Source organism: Myxozyma melibiosi (genome assembly GCF_037950935.1).
Source record: "Myxozyma melibiosi strain Phaff 52-87 chromosome Unknown BZA70scaffold_1, whole genome shotgun sequence".
Taxonomy (NCBI): Eukaryota; Fungi; Ascomycota; class Lipomycetes; order Lipomycetales; family Lipomycetaceae; genus Myxozyma; species Myxozyma melibiosi.
Window position 1 is genome coordinate 17,132 of NW_027042915.1, and position 12,883 is coordinate 30,014.

The 12,883-nt window shown below is 52.8% G+C and overlaps 6 protein-coding genes across 6 annotated transcripts; 3 read left to right on the plus strand and 3 right to left on the minus strand.

Moving 5' to 3' along the window:
- Positions 1–50: 50 nt before the first annotated feature.
- Positions 51–2,096, minus strand: BZA70DRAFT_99 (putative cytochrome P450 oxidoreductase). The gene is made up of 3 exons (XM_064915593.1): positions 1,788–2,096; positions 1,448–1,732; positions 51–1,387 (listed from the first exon to the last, which is right to left on the minus strand). Exons 1-3 carry the CDS (start codon positions 1,964–1,966, stop codon positions 256–258), a joined length of 1,596 nt encoding a protein of 531 aa, XP_064770012.1. The 5' UTR covers positions 1,967–2,096; the 3' UTR covers positions 51–255.
- Positions 2,097–2,260: 164 nt separating this feature from the next.
- BZA70DRAFT_146 (uncharacterized protein) lies at positions 2,261–3,457 on the plus strand. Its single transcript, XM_064909668.1, has 2 exons — positions 2,261–2,613; positions 2,681–3,457. Exons 1-2 carry the CDS (start codon positions 2,341–2,343, stop codon positions 3,233–3,235), a joined length of 828 nt encoding a protein of 275 aa, XP_064770013.1. The 5' UTR covers positions 2,261–2,340; the 3' UTR covers positions 3,236–3,457.
- Positions 3,458–3,679: 222 nt separating this feature from the next.
- Positions 3,680–4,339, plus strand: BZA70DRAFT_286362 (uncharacterized protein; the record flags this gene model as incomplete). Its single annotated transcript, XM_064913854.1, has 1 exon — positions 3,680–4,339. The coding sequence occupies one exon, from the start codon at positions 3,680–3,682 to the stop codon at positions 4,337–4,339; it is 660 nt and encodes a 219-aa protein (XP_064770014.1).
- A 67-nt stretch (positions 4,340–4,406) lies between these two features.
- On the minus strand, positions 4,407–5,501 carry BZA70DRAFT_89 (fumarylacetoacetate hydrolase). The gene has a single exon (XM_064915510.1). It carries the CDS (start codon positions 5,387–5,389, stop codon positions 4,523–4,525), a length of 867 nt encoding a protein of 288 aa, XP_064770015.1. The 5' UTR covers positions 5,390–5,501; the 3' UTR covers positions 4,407–4,522.
- Positions 5,502–5,869: 368 nt separating this feature from the next.
- BZA70DRAFT_292386 (fungal-specific transcription factor domain-containing protein) lies at positions 5,870–9,054 on the plus strand. Its single transcript, XM_064914375.1, has 4 exons — positions 5,870–5,996; positions 6,061–6,075; positions 6,140–6,231; positions 6,293–9,054. Exons 1-4 carry the CDS (start codon positions 5,944–5,946, stop codon positions 8,791–8,793), a joined length of 2,661 nt encoding a protein of 886 aa, XP_064770016.1. The 5' UTR covers positions 5,870–5,943; the 3' UTR covers positions 8,794–9,054.
- A 207-nt stretch (positions 9,055–9,261) lies between these two features.
- Positions 9,262–11,979, minus strand: BZA70DRAFT_260 (ferric reductase like transmembrane component-domain-containing protein). Its single transcript, XM_064910872.1, has 2 exons — positions 11,069–11,979; positions 9,262–11,015 (listed from the first exon to the last, which is right to left on the minus strand). The coding sequence occupies exons 1-2, from the start codon at positions 11,530–11,532 to the stop codon at positions 9,386–9,388; spliced, it is 2,094 nt and encodes a 697-aa protein (XP_064770017.1). The 5' UTR covers positions 11,533–11,979; the 3' UTR covers positions 9,262–9,385.
- Positions 11,980–12,883: the final 904 nt, after the last annotated feature.

Sequence of the window (12,883 nt, forward strand, 5' to 3'; positions counted from 1 at the left end):
GTGTAGTTTGCGTCGAGCTTGTTTTCAACGTTGCTTATTCTTACAAATCAGTTATCCAATAGTGTGTAGTTTCAGCTTCAATTTGAGATAACACGAACCCTACACTTACAACTTACAAATCATTACAAGATCGTCACTGATAAAGAGTGACCTACGCAACCTAGCAAGGAGACAATAAAGATAAAGATGCGTACGTAAACTTCGATTAACTGCTAAACTTGATTAAATCCACAAAAGAAGGTAGATACACTCAATTTACCTCCAAGCCTTGAGGAAATCCAGCGCTCCATCGAGTTCCTTCCGCATAGTCTCCGCGTGCTGCTCGCTTCTCGGAGTAATCCTGACCTTGAACGGGAGAGGAGCCTGCAAAATACCAGGGTTGTAGCGGTGGGTATCGAGATGCACAACCTTGCCAGTCTCGGGATCGATCGGCTCCTCGACGTTGAAGCCCCAGAGAATTCTTGCGGCAATACGCCACATATTCCGCTCGGCCAGATGCACACCGGGGCAGAGACGACGGCCGGCTCCGTAGGTGTAGTGGTCGCGTTGAGTGTAGTCAGACATGCCGGCGTAGTCGTTTGCGAGACGGGCGTATCCCTCAAATCGGTCCGGGTTGTATGTATCTTCGTCGGGGTACAGACCCTCAGTGTGGTGAATAGCCCAGACGGCCAAGAAGATTGTGGAATCCTTGGGGATGAAGAAGCCATTGTAGTTGTCATCCTGACGAACACGGTGCGGCAAGCCAGTAACAGCGACAGGACGCCATCTCAGCCCCTCTTTGATCACTTGGTTGACGTAGGGAAGATCCTTAAAGTCAGAAAATCGGGGAACTCTGTCGGGGCCGCAAAGCGCGTCAATTTGCTTTCTGGCCTTGGTCTGAACCTCAGGATGTGTGGCAAAAGCGAGAATCAGGGTCAATAGCTGCGCAGCAGTAGTATCAGCTGCTCCCTCGACGACTTCGCCCACAAGATTGTTGAATGCGTGCTGAGACATCGGCCATCCCTTAGCGTTGTACTCGTCCAGTAAGTGATCGATGATGCAGTCCCGCTTGTCACCCTTTGCCCGACGGTCGTCAACAATTTTTCGCGCCTTTCCCCAGACGGAGTCAAAGACGACGCCGGCAGCAATAGCGCGTCGCTTCCAGTAGGCGAATCGCTTGGGAATCAGCTTTAGGATAGGGTATTCATCAACGGGAGGGTTGGCACCAGCTTCCATAGCCTCGGTCCATCTGTCCATGACATCGTAGACGCAGTGTCCCCAGAACGAGTCAAAGGTAGGGCCGCGATGTCCGAAGGCAAGGGCGGATGCGACTGAAGCAGTATAGCGACGAACACTGTTGAAGAAGTTGTCTGGCTGAGTAAGAAGGTCGTTCATAAGCACGGCGGCCCTAAAGTAGTAGTTAGTATCTGTTGCCAGTTACTAGTTCAATGTAGTAATATTCACGTACTCAGCTTCCTGGACTTTGAAATGCTTCTCGTCGAGGTTCTTGGGAGAGAAGTTGTGCGAGATGACTCTGCGCTTCTCACGCCAGACAGGGTCCATCTGCTCAAGCGCGATGTGATCTCCCTGGGTGAGCAAGCCACCGACGTAGCTGGGAGGACGGTCGGAGTAGATTGCGCCCTTCTTGTCGAGCAACTCGTGAATTGCCTTTCGGTCGGTGAGAACAATGACAGAGGAGCTGCCAAACATGAGAGAGTAGATGGGGCCGTATTCCTTCGCCCACTCTCGAAATCTACAGACAGTTTTAGCGAAAGTCAGAGCCGAAAAAAATAGAGATGAATACGTACTGGGCGTATAGGCCGGAGGAGGGGATCTGGTGGAAGTTACCAAGGACGGGGAGGGTAGGAGGTCCAGGAGGCATACCAGGCTTCCGCCTGCCAATCCGGAGCACCTTGTAGATGCCCAAAGCCAGGACAGCGACAACAACGCTGATGGCGAGCTTTGTAGGATCCTGCGCAAAAGTCATGATCGCTAATCTGGAGAGTGATTGCGTGAACTACAGACTGAAGAGATAGGTTAGATCGAGAAAAGGCCGTGAGCAGACTGCGTTTTAAGAGAAGAAGTGTGGAGTAGCCATGAGCATGGGATGATTTTTGTTACTCGCGTTCTGGTAGGCGGACTCTTTTCGGGCCATCATCGACCACCCACGCGGCGTGTGTGCTCAGGCTAGCGCTGCGGGGCAGGACGACGATATTAATAATATTCCTCCGTGAGCCGCACCCGACGTCATATTGCGGGGCCGGCACAGCGTTTAAGTAAACACCGACATCCACCCTTGAACAGCAGCAGCGCGCAGCAGTACACAAACAACAATTCTTCATCATCACCTGCAATTAAAACATGACTGCTTCTAAAGTTCTCGAAGGAAAGGTCGCGCTCGTGACTGGCGCGTCTTCTGGTATGGGCCGTGCTACGACGGCCCTGCTTGCCAGCCATGGCGCCAACATTGTCTGCTGTGATCTCAACCCGAAGCCGAACCCGAAGGGATTCGAGAAGGACCTGCACCTGACCACCGTCGAGGTTGTCGAGCAGCTCGGACAGAAGGCAATCTTCTGCCAGGTCGATATCTCGAACCTGAAGCAGGTCGAGGAGGCCTTCACGAAGGCGGTTGAGGTATGATAGTAGTATTATGCGGCTCATCACTTTTGAGGGGTTAGACTGACAGAGCTTAAACAAATAGACTTTTGGCCGACTCGACATCAACGTCAACTGCGCCGGCTTCTGGGCGCCGTTTGGTCCCTTTGGCGAGGAGACTGACGAGCTCTGGCAGAAGATGGTCGCTATCAACACTCTTGGTACTTCCAAGTGTATGCGTTTGGCCGTCAAGCAGTTCATGAAGCAGGAGGTTGACGAGGCCTTGGGCTCGCGCGGCCGCATCGTGAATGTTTCGTCGTGTGCCGGGCATTTCTCGTTCCCGGGCGAGGTCGCGTACTCAGCCACCAAGGCAGCGGTCAACCATATGACTCGCGCGGCTGCTACCGATCACGCAAAGGACTACATCAACATAAACGTGGTTGCGCCGGGAGTGGTTCACACCGGAATGGCCCGTGGAAATATCGAGGACAAGGACATCTCTGCTCTGATGAAGAAGAGCACGCCGTGGCCAAGACTGGGAACGACGCAGGACATTGCTGAGTCAATTGTGTTTCTCTGTCTGCCCGGCTCGCAGTGGATCACCGGCCAGCTTCTGGCTGTTGACGGAGGTATGACCTTGGGCGTCCCGTACCCCACTTAGTTAGTAGGTGGTAGTAGAGTTTTTTCAATATAATCTTACTTGTATCTATGAATGAATTGAGTTTCACGCTGAACTATTGAATGCTGATGCAGATGATGCTTAGAAGTGGTGGACAGAAAAAATCTCAGGTTGGGTCCATTCCACGTTGGGAACAGTGAGTCAAATGACTAGAAGCAGCTGATTGCAGGCAGAATGTTCTCTGATAGCCAGGGAAGTCGGGTCCAGCAACTTCCGGCGCGTGCGAGAGCCAGAACCGGAGTCTGTGCGAAGTGGCCGCGAGATAGACGAGAGAATTGTCGAACCCCGCATCCAACGCGGGCAAAACCCTACTCGACATGGACCTTCTCTGTTTAGCGGTCGTCTGCCAGAACTGAACTCGTTTTAAATATTGTGCCTGTGCCTCTTTGTCTTGATCTCTTCTATGCCCATCCACGGTTCCCCAACATGCCCGCCCGCGCCCTTCAAGTCATTATCCTTCCTCACAGACCGGTCAAGTCTGAGGCCGAGATCGACGCAAATCTCGATGGCCCTATGAAACTTCTTCTGGGCGCAGACGGCGTCATTGCTGCCTGGCAGGGCTGGAAGAACGAGGAGAAGTACGTCCGTGTCTATCTCCTGCTCTGGACCTCTCTCGAGGCCTCGCAGGCCTTCTTCCTCTCGCCTGCATACGACCAGTTCACGACCACGATCCAGCCTGCATTAAATGGCCGCAAAGTCGATTGGCAGCATCATACTCTTCTCGATCAGTCGGTGGTCAGTGACGAGGAGCACTTCCGCTCGATCCTCACCTCGCCCGCCATCGAGGTTGCCTGGACCAAGGTCGTCGAGGGCAAGGTCTCGGGATACTATGAGAACTTCAATCGCGTGGTCAAGGGTATTCTCGAGGACGAGCCTGGCTGTGACGGATTCTTTATCTCGCCCCAGATCCAGAACTTGCAGGACCAAATCTTGCTCATCAACTGGAAGTCAGTCGACGCCCATCATGTCGATTTTGAGAATAAGCAGGGTTTCAAGGATTGCATTACTACTCTGTTTGACTACTATGATGTCTTTGTTGTTCCGTGGCATATTGTTGGTTTGAGGAAAATTGCGGGTGATTTCTAGTCTACTTAATGTCTTCAATGTCTTGGTCATAGCATAATAAAACTCTCTCATCATTCAAGATACGTTACAACTCCAGCTTATCTCTTTGTATAGAGTACAATCTATGAATATGCAGAATCTATCGTAGATTTTTCTTATTTTTATAAAAGATGTATAAACAAGAGATGTCAATTTACAAACAAACTACTCGTACCAGACGGTGTTGATCAGAGTGCCAATCTTGTCCATGTAGACTCTCATGTCATCGCCATCCTGGAGCACAATCTTAGGGTTGCGCATCGCACCGATACCGGGACCAGTTCCGGTCATGATCACAGTTCCACGCTCGAGGGTTGTTCCCTGCGACAAGAATGCAATAGTCTCCTCAATTCCGAAAATCATCTCCTTGGTGTTTGAGTCCTGAACGACAGCGTCATTGAGGATAGCCTGGATCTGGAGCTTGTGAGGATCGCCAATCGCCTCGGGCGAGACAAGAGTAGGTCCAAGCGGAGCAGATCCATCAAGACCCTTGGAGAAGCACCACTGGCTGTTCTTGAACTGCTGCGCACGAGCACTGACGTCGTTGCTAGCAGTGTAGCCGAGAACGTACTCGAGTGCACGCTCCTTGGGGATGTCTCTGCCAGACTTTGAGATAATGACGACCATCTCGGCCTCGTAGTCGGAAGTACCGTCCTGCGCAATCTTGGGGATGTTGATCTTGGCGGGGTAGGGTCCGTTCAGAGCAGTTCGCGGCTTGATGAACAGAACGGGCTCGTTGGGGATGGGCATGCTTGCCTCGCGAGCGTGATCCTTGTAGTTGAGACCGAGGCAGCGAATGATTGGCACCTCGTCCATGGCAATTGGCGAGAGCAGGTGCGCGACAGTCAGCTCCTTGTCGGTGACGACACCGTCAAAGATTGTGCCTGTGACGAGCTTGGCGACGATTTTCTCGCCCTTGAAGGTGCTGAGGCCAACATCGGGGTAGGTGCTGGCGTCGACCTGGCCGAGGTGGATCTGGTTGTCCTCGACGGCGATGAAGCGAATGAGATGAGTCCAGTTAGGGGCGGGCATGGCGGAGGGCGATGATGATGATGAGATGAGGGTAATTATGAGGAAAGGGATGATATTATGTGGTCGACAAGGCGAGGAGCGCTGTAGTTAAGCGCAGCACAACATAGTGGGGGGAGCCTTGCGCCGCACCGGACGGACTAATTCCAAACCGAGCAGCTCGTCAACACCCTCCTGATGTCGCCCTCAGCCCCAACAGTCTCCTGGTTTCCAGATACTCAAGTGCTTCAAACTTGAGCTGTCTGCTTCAAAAGCTGCTTTGTGCGTAATATCACAACTAAACGATATAATTGTCGATCGCGCAGAGCAAGTGGGCCACGCAGGATGTGGTACAGAGCACTCGAGCGAGACCTGTGCGGCTCATGCGTTGGGCGCTGCCATGTACCGTCACTCTGTGCATCACGTGCGTAGTGCGGGGAAGACTAGTGCGGGGAACACGAGGCGCGAGCGTAGAATTGCAAATATCACCCGCCGTTGGTCCGTCTTCGGGCCCGGCAGCGACCTGAAGTTTTTTGTCTCGTCGTTGATTTGCTTCCTTCCTTCTTGTTTCTTGCAGTATGTGGTTCGATACACCGCCCAAGTCTGATATCGCCTGCCTGATCTGTCGAAAGTAAGCTGCTCTAGTCTGTCTATCTATGCTATAAATTGTTTGCTAATTCATTTTTCTCTTCTAGACGCAAAATCAAGTGGTACTTCGATTCTATCTAGCTCTTCTCCTTCCTCTGCCTGCAGCTAACCCTTCTCTCCACACAGCGGCCGCGAACTGCCACACTGCGGCGTATGTCGGCAGACAAATCAGACTTGCGAATATCCGCCTGGCCATCTGAAGCCAGGCCCAAAAATTGGTAAGTCTTTAAAAGAAAAATAAGAGTGAAAATATTGGTGGTGCTGACGCGAACTCTCCAGGCTCCCTACAAAAACGTCGCAAGCGGCAACGCGAAGAGGCTCAGGCTGAACCAACCCCTACTCCAACTCAATCAGAACAGCAACGGTCAATCTCGCCAAAGCAAACAGTTTCGCCTGCTGGTCCTACTACAGCACCAGCATCATCAGCACGACCTTCTCTCCCTGCTGGGTCTGTCGAGCCAGAGGCTCTCAAACCAGATGAAGCTGACGAAGACGCGGAGCCGGCCTCTGCTGACGCCAGCAAGCAGCGTCGAGACTCGCAAAACACGATCTGCTATCTATCATATATCCTTCACCCTTCACATGAAGCTTCCACTCCACCCGATACCGAAAAAGAGAAAGATACCGCCTCGCCGACGTCTTCCAAGGAGTCGGTCGAGAACCAGCAGCCTCTGATGATTGCCAGAGCGTGCTACGCGCTCAGGGTGACGCCTGACGATCTGAAGCGGCTCGTCGGTCTATATTTCGAAAACATGGTCTCAATCACCCTTTTCCGCGAGCCTAATTTTGAGGAAAAAATCTCAAAGCTGCAAACTCCTGCTCAGGTTCACGCGCTACTTGCTGCGATGCTGGCATTTTCGTCTCGGTTTTGTGGGCACGATGACAGTCTCGAGCCGACGTCGCTATCTTCGTACAACCCTGCGACTTTCCTTTCCTTAGCGACCAAGTTCATCGCCGAGGCACTGGAAGAGTGCGGCGATGAGTCGCCACCTCTTGCTGTCTTGCAGGCTCACATCATCAGCACTCACGTCATGCTCTCGCAAGGTGTCCGTGGCAAGGCCTGGCGTGCGATGGGAGCTTGTGTTCGACTTGCATACGAGCTCAATCTCCATCTTATTGATGCTATCCCGGTCGAGCATACTAGTGAGAACGCAGCGCGGTGGATCGATGACGAAGAAAAGCGAAGGGCGTGGTGGGCAGTGTGGGAGATGGATGTGTTTGCAAGCACGATTCGCCGCTGTCCGACCGCAGTCGACTGGTCCCATATGGAAACTCTGCTTCCTGTTGAAGACAAGTACTGGTTTGCCGGAACCCCCACCGCTAGCTGCCTCTTTGAACTCGACCTCATCACCCGCTGTAAGACTTTGCAGGAGAGCGGCAATCAGTCGCCGAAAGCGTGGTTTATTGTCATCAACTCGCTTATGAAGCAGGCGCAGATGATTTCAAAGCCAAGGGCAATTATGAACCTGGGTGGAAACTTCTTTTCAGAAGAAAATATGGTTCAGAACGCTTCAGTCTCGCCTTGGTCAAACTCTGGAGTTTTTACCAGTCCCGCGGTCAACTACAGCTCAACCGCAGATGGGAAGCAGAAGAAGCTAGACGCGAGGCGAGTTATTCAGGAAAATCGTGACAAGCTAGAGATGCTTTCCAACTCGGTCCGGTGCTTTTCAATTGCCTTACCGGTGCATTTGCGGTATCGCAACCAGTATCTCAGTTTTGACGCTCGCGAGCCCGGACAGCAGTTTAGCTTCAAGCAGCAGCACTGTGGGATCCATAACATCTATCTGATGACGCAGCTCGCGAAGCTCATGATTCATCATTATGACGTTTTCGGCTCTGCTGCGCGCGCTACGGCCTCGCTAAATCGATTCAGCAACAAGCGGCCCGGGAACGCCAAACGAGACGACGAGCTGGCTTTGTCTCTGTATCTGGAGGCTGCTGACAACATTCTCTTGATTACAAGACGAAGCCACGAGGACCACGTCAAGTACATCAATCCGTTTTTGGCATCTACTATCTGGCTTGCGTCTGCCGTCGAGCTTGTTCACAAGGAGTTTGGTCCGTCGGGTACGAACCGAGGTCTCATCAAAAGCAAGTTCGAGGTGCTCTATCAGACCTACAAGAAATGTGTCAGCTTCTGGGGGATCGAGACCGCGTTGCAGCATAATCTTGAGCTTTTGGAGGAAGAACTGGAGCGGTACCGTAAGCTGATTGAGGACCAACTCAAGGCCAAGCCCAAGAATGGTATCAAGCGGGCAAGAAAGGAGTCGACGACCTCGGATACACAGGAGGCGACTTGGACGCAGGAAATCAAGCCAAAGACGGAGACCTCGTCACCTAATCTGCATGACGAAAGGGCTGCAGTAACTCCAAAGGGGCTGTACGAGGCTGCGAAAGGAATACTCCCTGCACAGCCTGCGGATGCGGATGAGAAGGGGCCTGTGCCGCAGTCAAACATTCTCTCGCCTGAGATGTTTTTGGATGGGTTCTCGCCGAGTCTGTCCGCGCTTGATTTCCTGCGGACCTCTCTCCGAAACTCCCCGTGCGCAACTCCCGGCGGCGGCGGGGTGACCACCGCGTCCAATGGATTTTCCGAGCACTCGCCCTCTTCCGCTGTCATGTCGCCCGAGTTGAAGCTGTTTGGCGAGTCCCTGCAGCAGTCGCTAGGGTACGGAACCGACTCGCTGCCGCCGATGGCCTTTGGTCTGCACATGGACGGCAGCAGTCTTGAGCTGGCGAGTTATCTCGATGAGCTGCTGAGCGGAAGTGTGATCTACTGATTACGTCTTCCAGTGTATTTTTGTAAGCATGTCTGGTGTACTCTCATCGCTATCTGTGTTAGCTTGGGTTGTTTTTGGAGTCTTTTTTTTAGTTGTTGTTAGTATTTTGTAGCTCGGATATCAAGGTGATTATTAGGCGTCTCTGCTATTGTGAAAATGTAAATTAGGTCTTATGTGCCATGTTTGTAATTGAATATATTATTCGCTTTACCATATCTTTTTCCAATACGTATTTATTAGTACGAGGGGAATAAATTTTTACGAACCCAAAGAAGTGTACGCACAGTTAGACTGAGAATGATTTTCAGAGTAAAAAAATTGCGTACGCGCTACACTATAAAACTGACTTTCAGCGAAATTCCGCGACTTTTGTCTCTACACATATCTCTTATAAACTAGTTGCTGCATCTAGAATATAAATCAAATATTTAAGAATGTGATAATTATACAGAGGTTTGGAAGTAAGCAAGCAAGACGTATTATTACTATTACTATTAAACTAATTGAAAACCGATTTAGGCGGTAAGTAACAACAACTCAAGACACACATTAAACATCTGCACGATTTTCAACACATTACACACATTACACATTACCAAGCAAACGCCTCCTCAAAGTACTCGACCTTCCCGGTCGCCAACTCAAGACTATTCGCGACCGCCGCGCGCGCGTCGTCGTTCATACCGGGCAGGCCGCAGACGAGCACGCCGACAGAGCCGGATGCGATGTCGGGTTGGGAGATGAGGGCTGGGATGAGGGAGAGCATGTCTGGGCGTTGGTGGATGATTTGCAGGGACGGGGACGCGAGCGCGAGGGAGTTTGATGATGCGGCGGAGGATTTCTCGGCGTCGGAGTCGGATTGGAGAGGCAGTTTCTCGGTGGTGGGGGAGGAGGAGGTGCCGGGGGCGGTGATGAAGACTTGGAGGTCGATTGCGGAGTTTGCGAGGAGGGAGTTGAGTTCCTGCGGCATCCAGGTGAGTGCGTCTTCGTCGTGGATCACCCAGCGGACGACCACGCGCTGCTTTCCAGAGTTTGTGGACGCGAGTTCGAGCGCGTAGGGGAAGACGGCGGTGATGCCGATGCCGCCGGCGATCAGGACAGCAGAGTCGAAAGCGTGCAGGTGGTGGTGCGTGCCGTAGGGGCCCTCGACGAAGATGCGGAGGTCGGAGCGGTGGGAGGAGGAGTTTGCGAGGCGCTTGTAGATTGAGTTTGTGATGCCGTGCTTTTTCTTGCCGAGGAGGATGATGTGGCCTTCTTCGCCGGGGAGGTTGGATTGGAAGACGGTGAACGGGTGGGATTGCCAGAACCCGGTGGGGAGCATGACGTAGACGTAGATGTGCGCGCCGGGGAAGAAGGCCCATGTTTTCCAGTACTTGATGTCGGCGCGGAAGACGTCAGAGCCGCGGGCTTCGAAGGAGGTCTTGAGCATGCCGCCGTTGAGGACCAATCTGACAAAACGCAGGGCGCGATCGAATGCCCAGAACGCGATGGCGGCCCAGCAGTACTCCTCAAAGGTAAAGTCGATGAGCGTGACGTGGTAGTAGCAGCCGGCGATGAAGGCGATGGCGAGCAGGATGTGGGTGGCGAGGAAGAGCTCGTAGGCGTGCTGGCGGAAGAACTGCCATGCCTGGCCGAGCATGACGCCGCCAACGATGGTGGCGGCCGCGCCCCAGCGCCAGTAGGGCTGGGCCCAGTAGAGATCGAGGTAGGCGCGGTTGTGGCCGTACATTGTCCAGGCGACGGAGTGGATTGCGGCGTGGAGGAACATGGTGCGGGACACCCAGCGGTGGTAGACGTTGAAGGTGTCGAACGACCAGCCGGTGATCCAGGCGAGCACGTTGTTGCGGGAAGCAAAGAGGAAGACGAGCGGGAGCTGGCCGAAGGACATGATGGCGCTGCGGTGGCTGAGCATGAGAAGGCGGGTGATGTACTTTGAGTAGCCATAGATGTTGTCGGCCTTGTACTCGTAGTAGCAGATCGAGACCATGAGGATGTTCATGAGCACGTGGATGAAGACGACGAGGGATTGGATCCGCGTCGGCATGTATCCGATGAAGGGGATCGGGCGGCTGTGGCGCTTGGTGATGGCGGCGGGGAGGATCAAGTGCTTGCGGATGAAGTTGATCTGAACACTCATGAGGGCTCCGGGCGTCGCCTTGCTCATGAAGTTGTAGACAATGCCAAACACCATGATGAAGCCCCAGTAGCCGAGAATTGCCTTGCTGTGGAGAAGTTAGAACAATGAAGATGAACAAAAGGTGAGGAGGAGGCATACGCAAAGTAGTTTCCGTTCTCGATCTCGGTGTACATGGGAACGAAGTAATCCATGCTAAAAGCATAAGCCGTCTTGTTTGGCGTGATTGGCGCGTCCACGATCTGTCCCTTTGCGAGCGAGTAGAAATCAACGACCCAGTTCGTCTCGGTCGCGTTATCATAATACTCAACCAAAGTGTCCTCGTCCGGGAGCACGCCCTCGCAGTACTCGTCGAGGTAGGGATAAAGCTGGCCGACCTTGCTCGGCGCGAGCTCGTGCAAGCATACGTAGGAGGAGATCCAGAAGAGCTTGTCGTAGCAGTAGAGCACGGAGGCGAGCACGGAGGTGGCATTTGTGTGGGCGGCGATGCCTTTGGTGGTCGTCCTCAGGCAGCTGTAGACTTCGTTGCGGGTGGCGAAGTCTGCTGCGCAGGAGGCGATCAGCGAGCTGAGCGTGAGAAGAAGACTCAGGCGGGGGAGAATCATGGCGGAGGGTGGTGGGCTGAAAAGAGAGAAGAGGAAGGGGGGGGGGGGCCGTATATGTATTAGAGCGGCGCATGAGAAGACAGGAAGACAGAAGGCAGAAAAGCACAGACAGGCGAGAAAGAGGCGTCTGGACCTGGGGTATTAACACGAGTAGCCTGATTGGAGACCGAGTAGGGTTTGTAGAATAAAAGCATGTCGAGAACGAGAAACAGTTGGAGGAGGAAGAGTTTTTCTTGGCCAGAGCAGGCGCCCGGAGGCTTCTGATATGACAGGCGACGGCGCGAGCTGCCGAGAGTTCATTTCGTAGAGTCATGAAGTCTTCTATCGTACGATCTGTCAACGTCGAGTTGAGTTTCTGACAGTGTAGTCTGCGTCTGCTTATGAGCATCACGATTATCGGCAAGTAGAGGCATCGACGGGAGAGGTGCGGAAGAGACCGTGCGGAGGAGGGTTCGCGAGAGTGGAAACTTTGTTTTGAATACGGATGAGTGCGGAGCGACGAAAACAAGAGTTAATAGATTGCCGAGCACTCTCGTCTTGCTCTTGTGTATTTAATTAGTTGCAATTAGTTCTAATAGGCTCTGCTACAGAGAATTACAACCTCACATGTTGCTATTTCAAAGCACATTCAGGGAAGAAGACAAAGGACGATAATGAACACACAGGATAGACGTAACCCTAGGCTTGCCGTGGCGGGCATGCCGATACCGCGGATTGGGATAATCTTAACTCGCCTCCCGCGCGGAGACGCACTTTTGCGAGTGCAGAATTTAAGATTGAAAAGCTTCCGCCAAGCGGGTCGAGCGCCATGAGCCAGAGTCTGGTGTGCGGCCGTGGGGCGAGGTCGTGGTTAAGGTTACGAGGGGCGATTGCTTATTTTTGCTTCGTTTTGCTTCGTTCTTCGTCTGTGGTGTGGAATTAGATAGAGAGGAATTGATAGGTGGAATAAGAGTGCTATAGAGTGTAATAAAGACCGCTCGCAAAAGTATAGGGAGAGGAAGAGATAAGAAGGGAGTTTGAAGCCGTGAGATTAAGGCTTGACATCCCGAAATCTAGACCATCTAGACCTTCGAGGCACCGCGGCAGGGTTTGCCCTGCGGGCCCGCACTAGCAACAAACTGCAGCCGCGAAAAAAGAGAGGAAAAGGAGTGGAGAGTTTCCCTGTTTTGTCCGTTGCGCTTGGGCACTGTGTTTGCAGCGCGGAAATAGCAGCGGGGAGGAGGCTGCCTGTTTGTGTGGTGGTGGTTGAGTCTGGCTGGTCTGCTCGGCCGTCGATGGTAGTTGATTGGTGCTGTTGTCGGAGAGCAGATTTTTACAGTGAGAGGTGGCATGGTAGTGTACGTCATATACT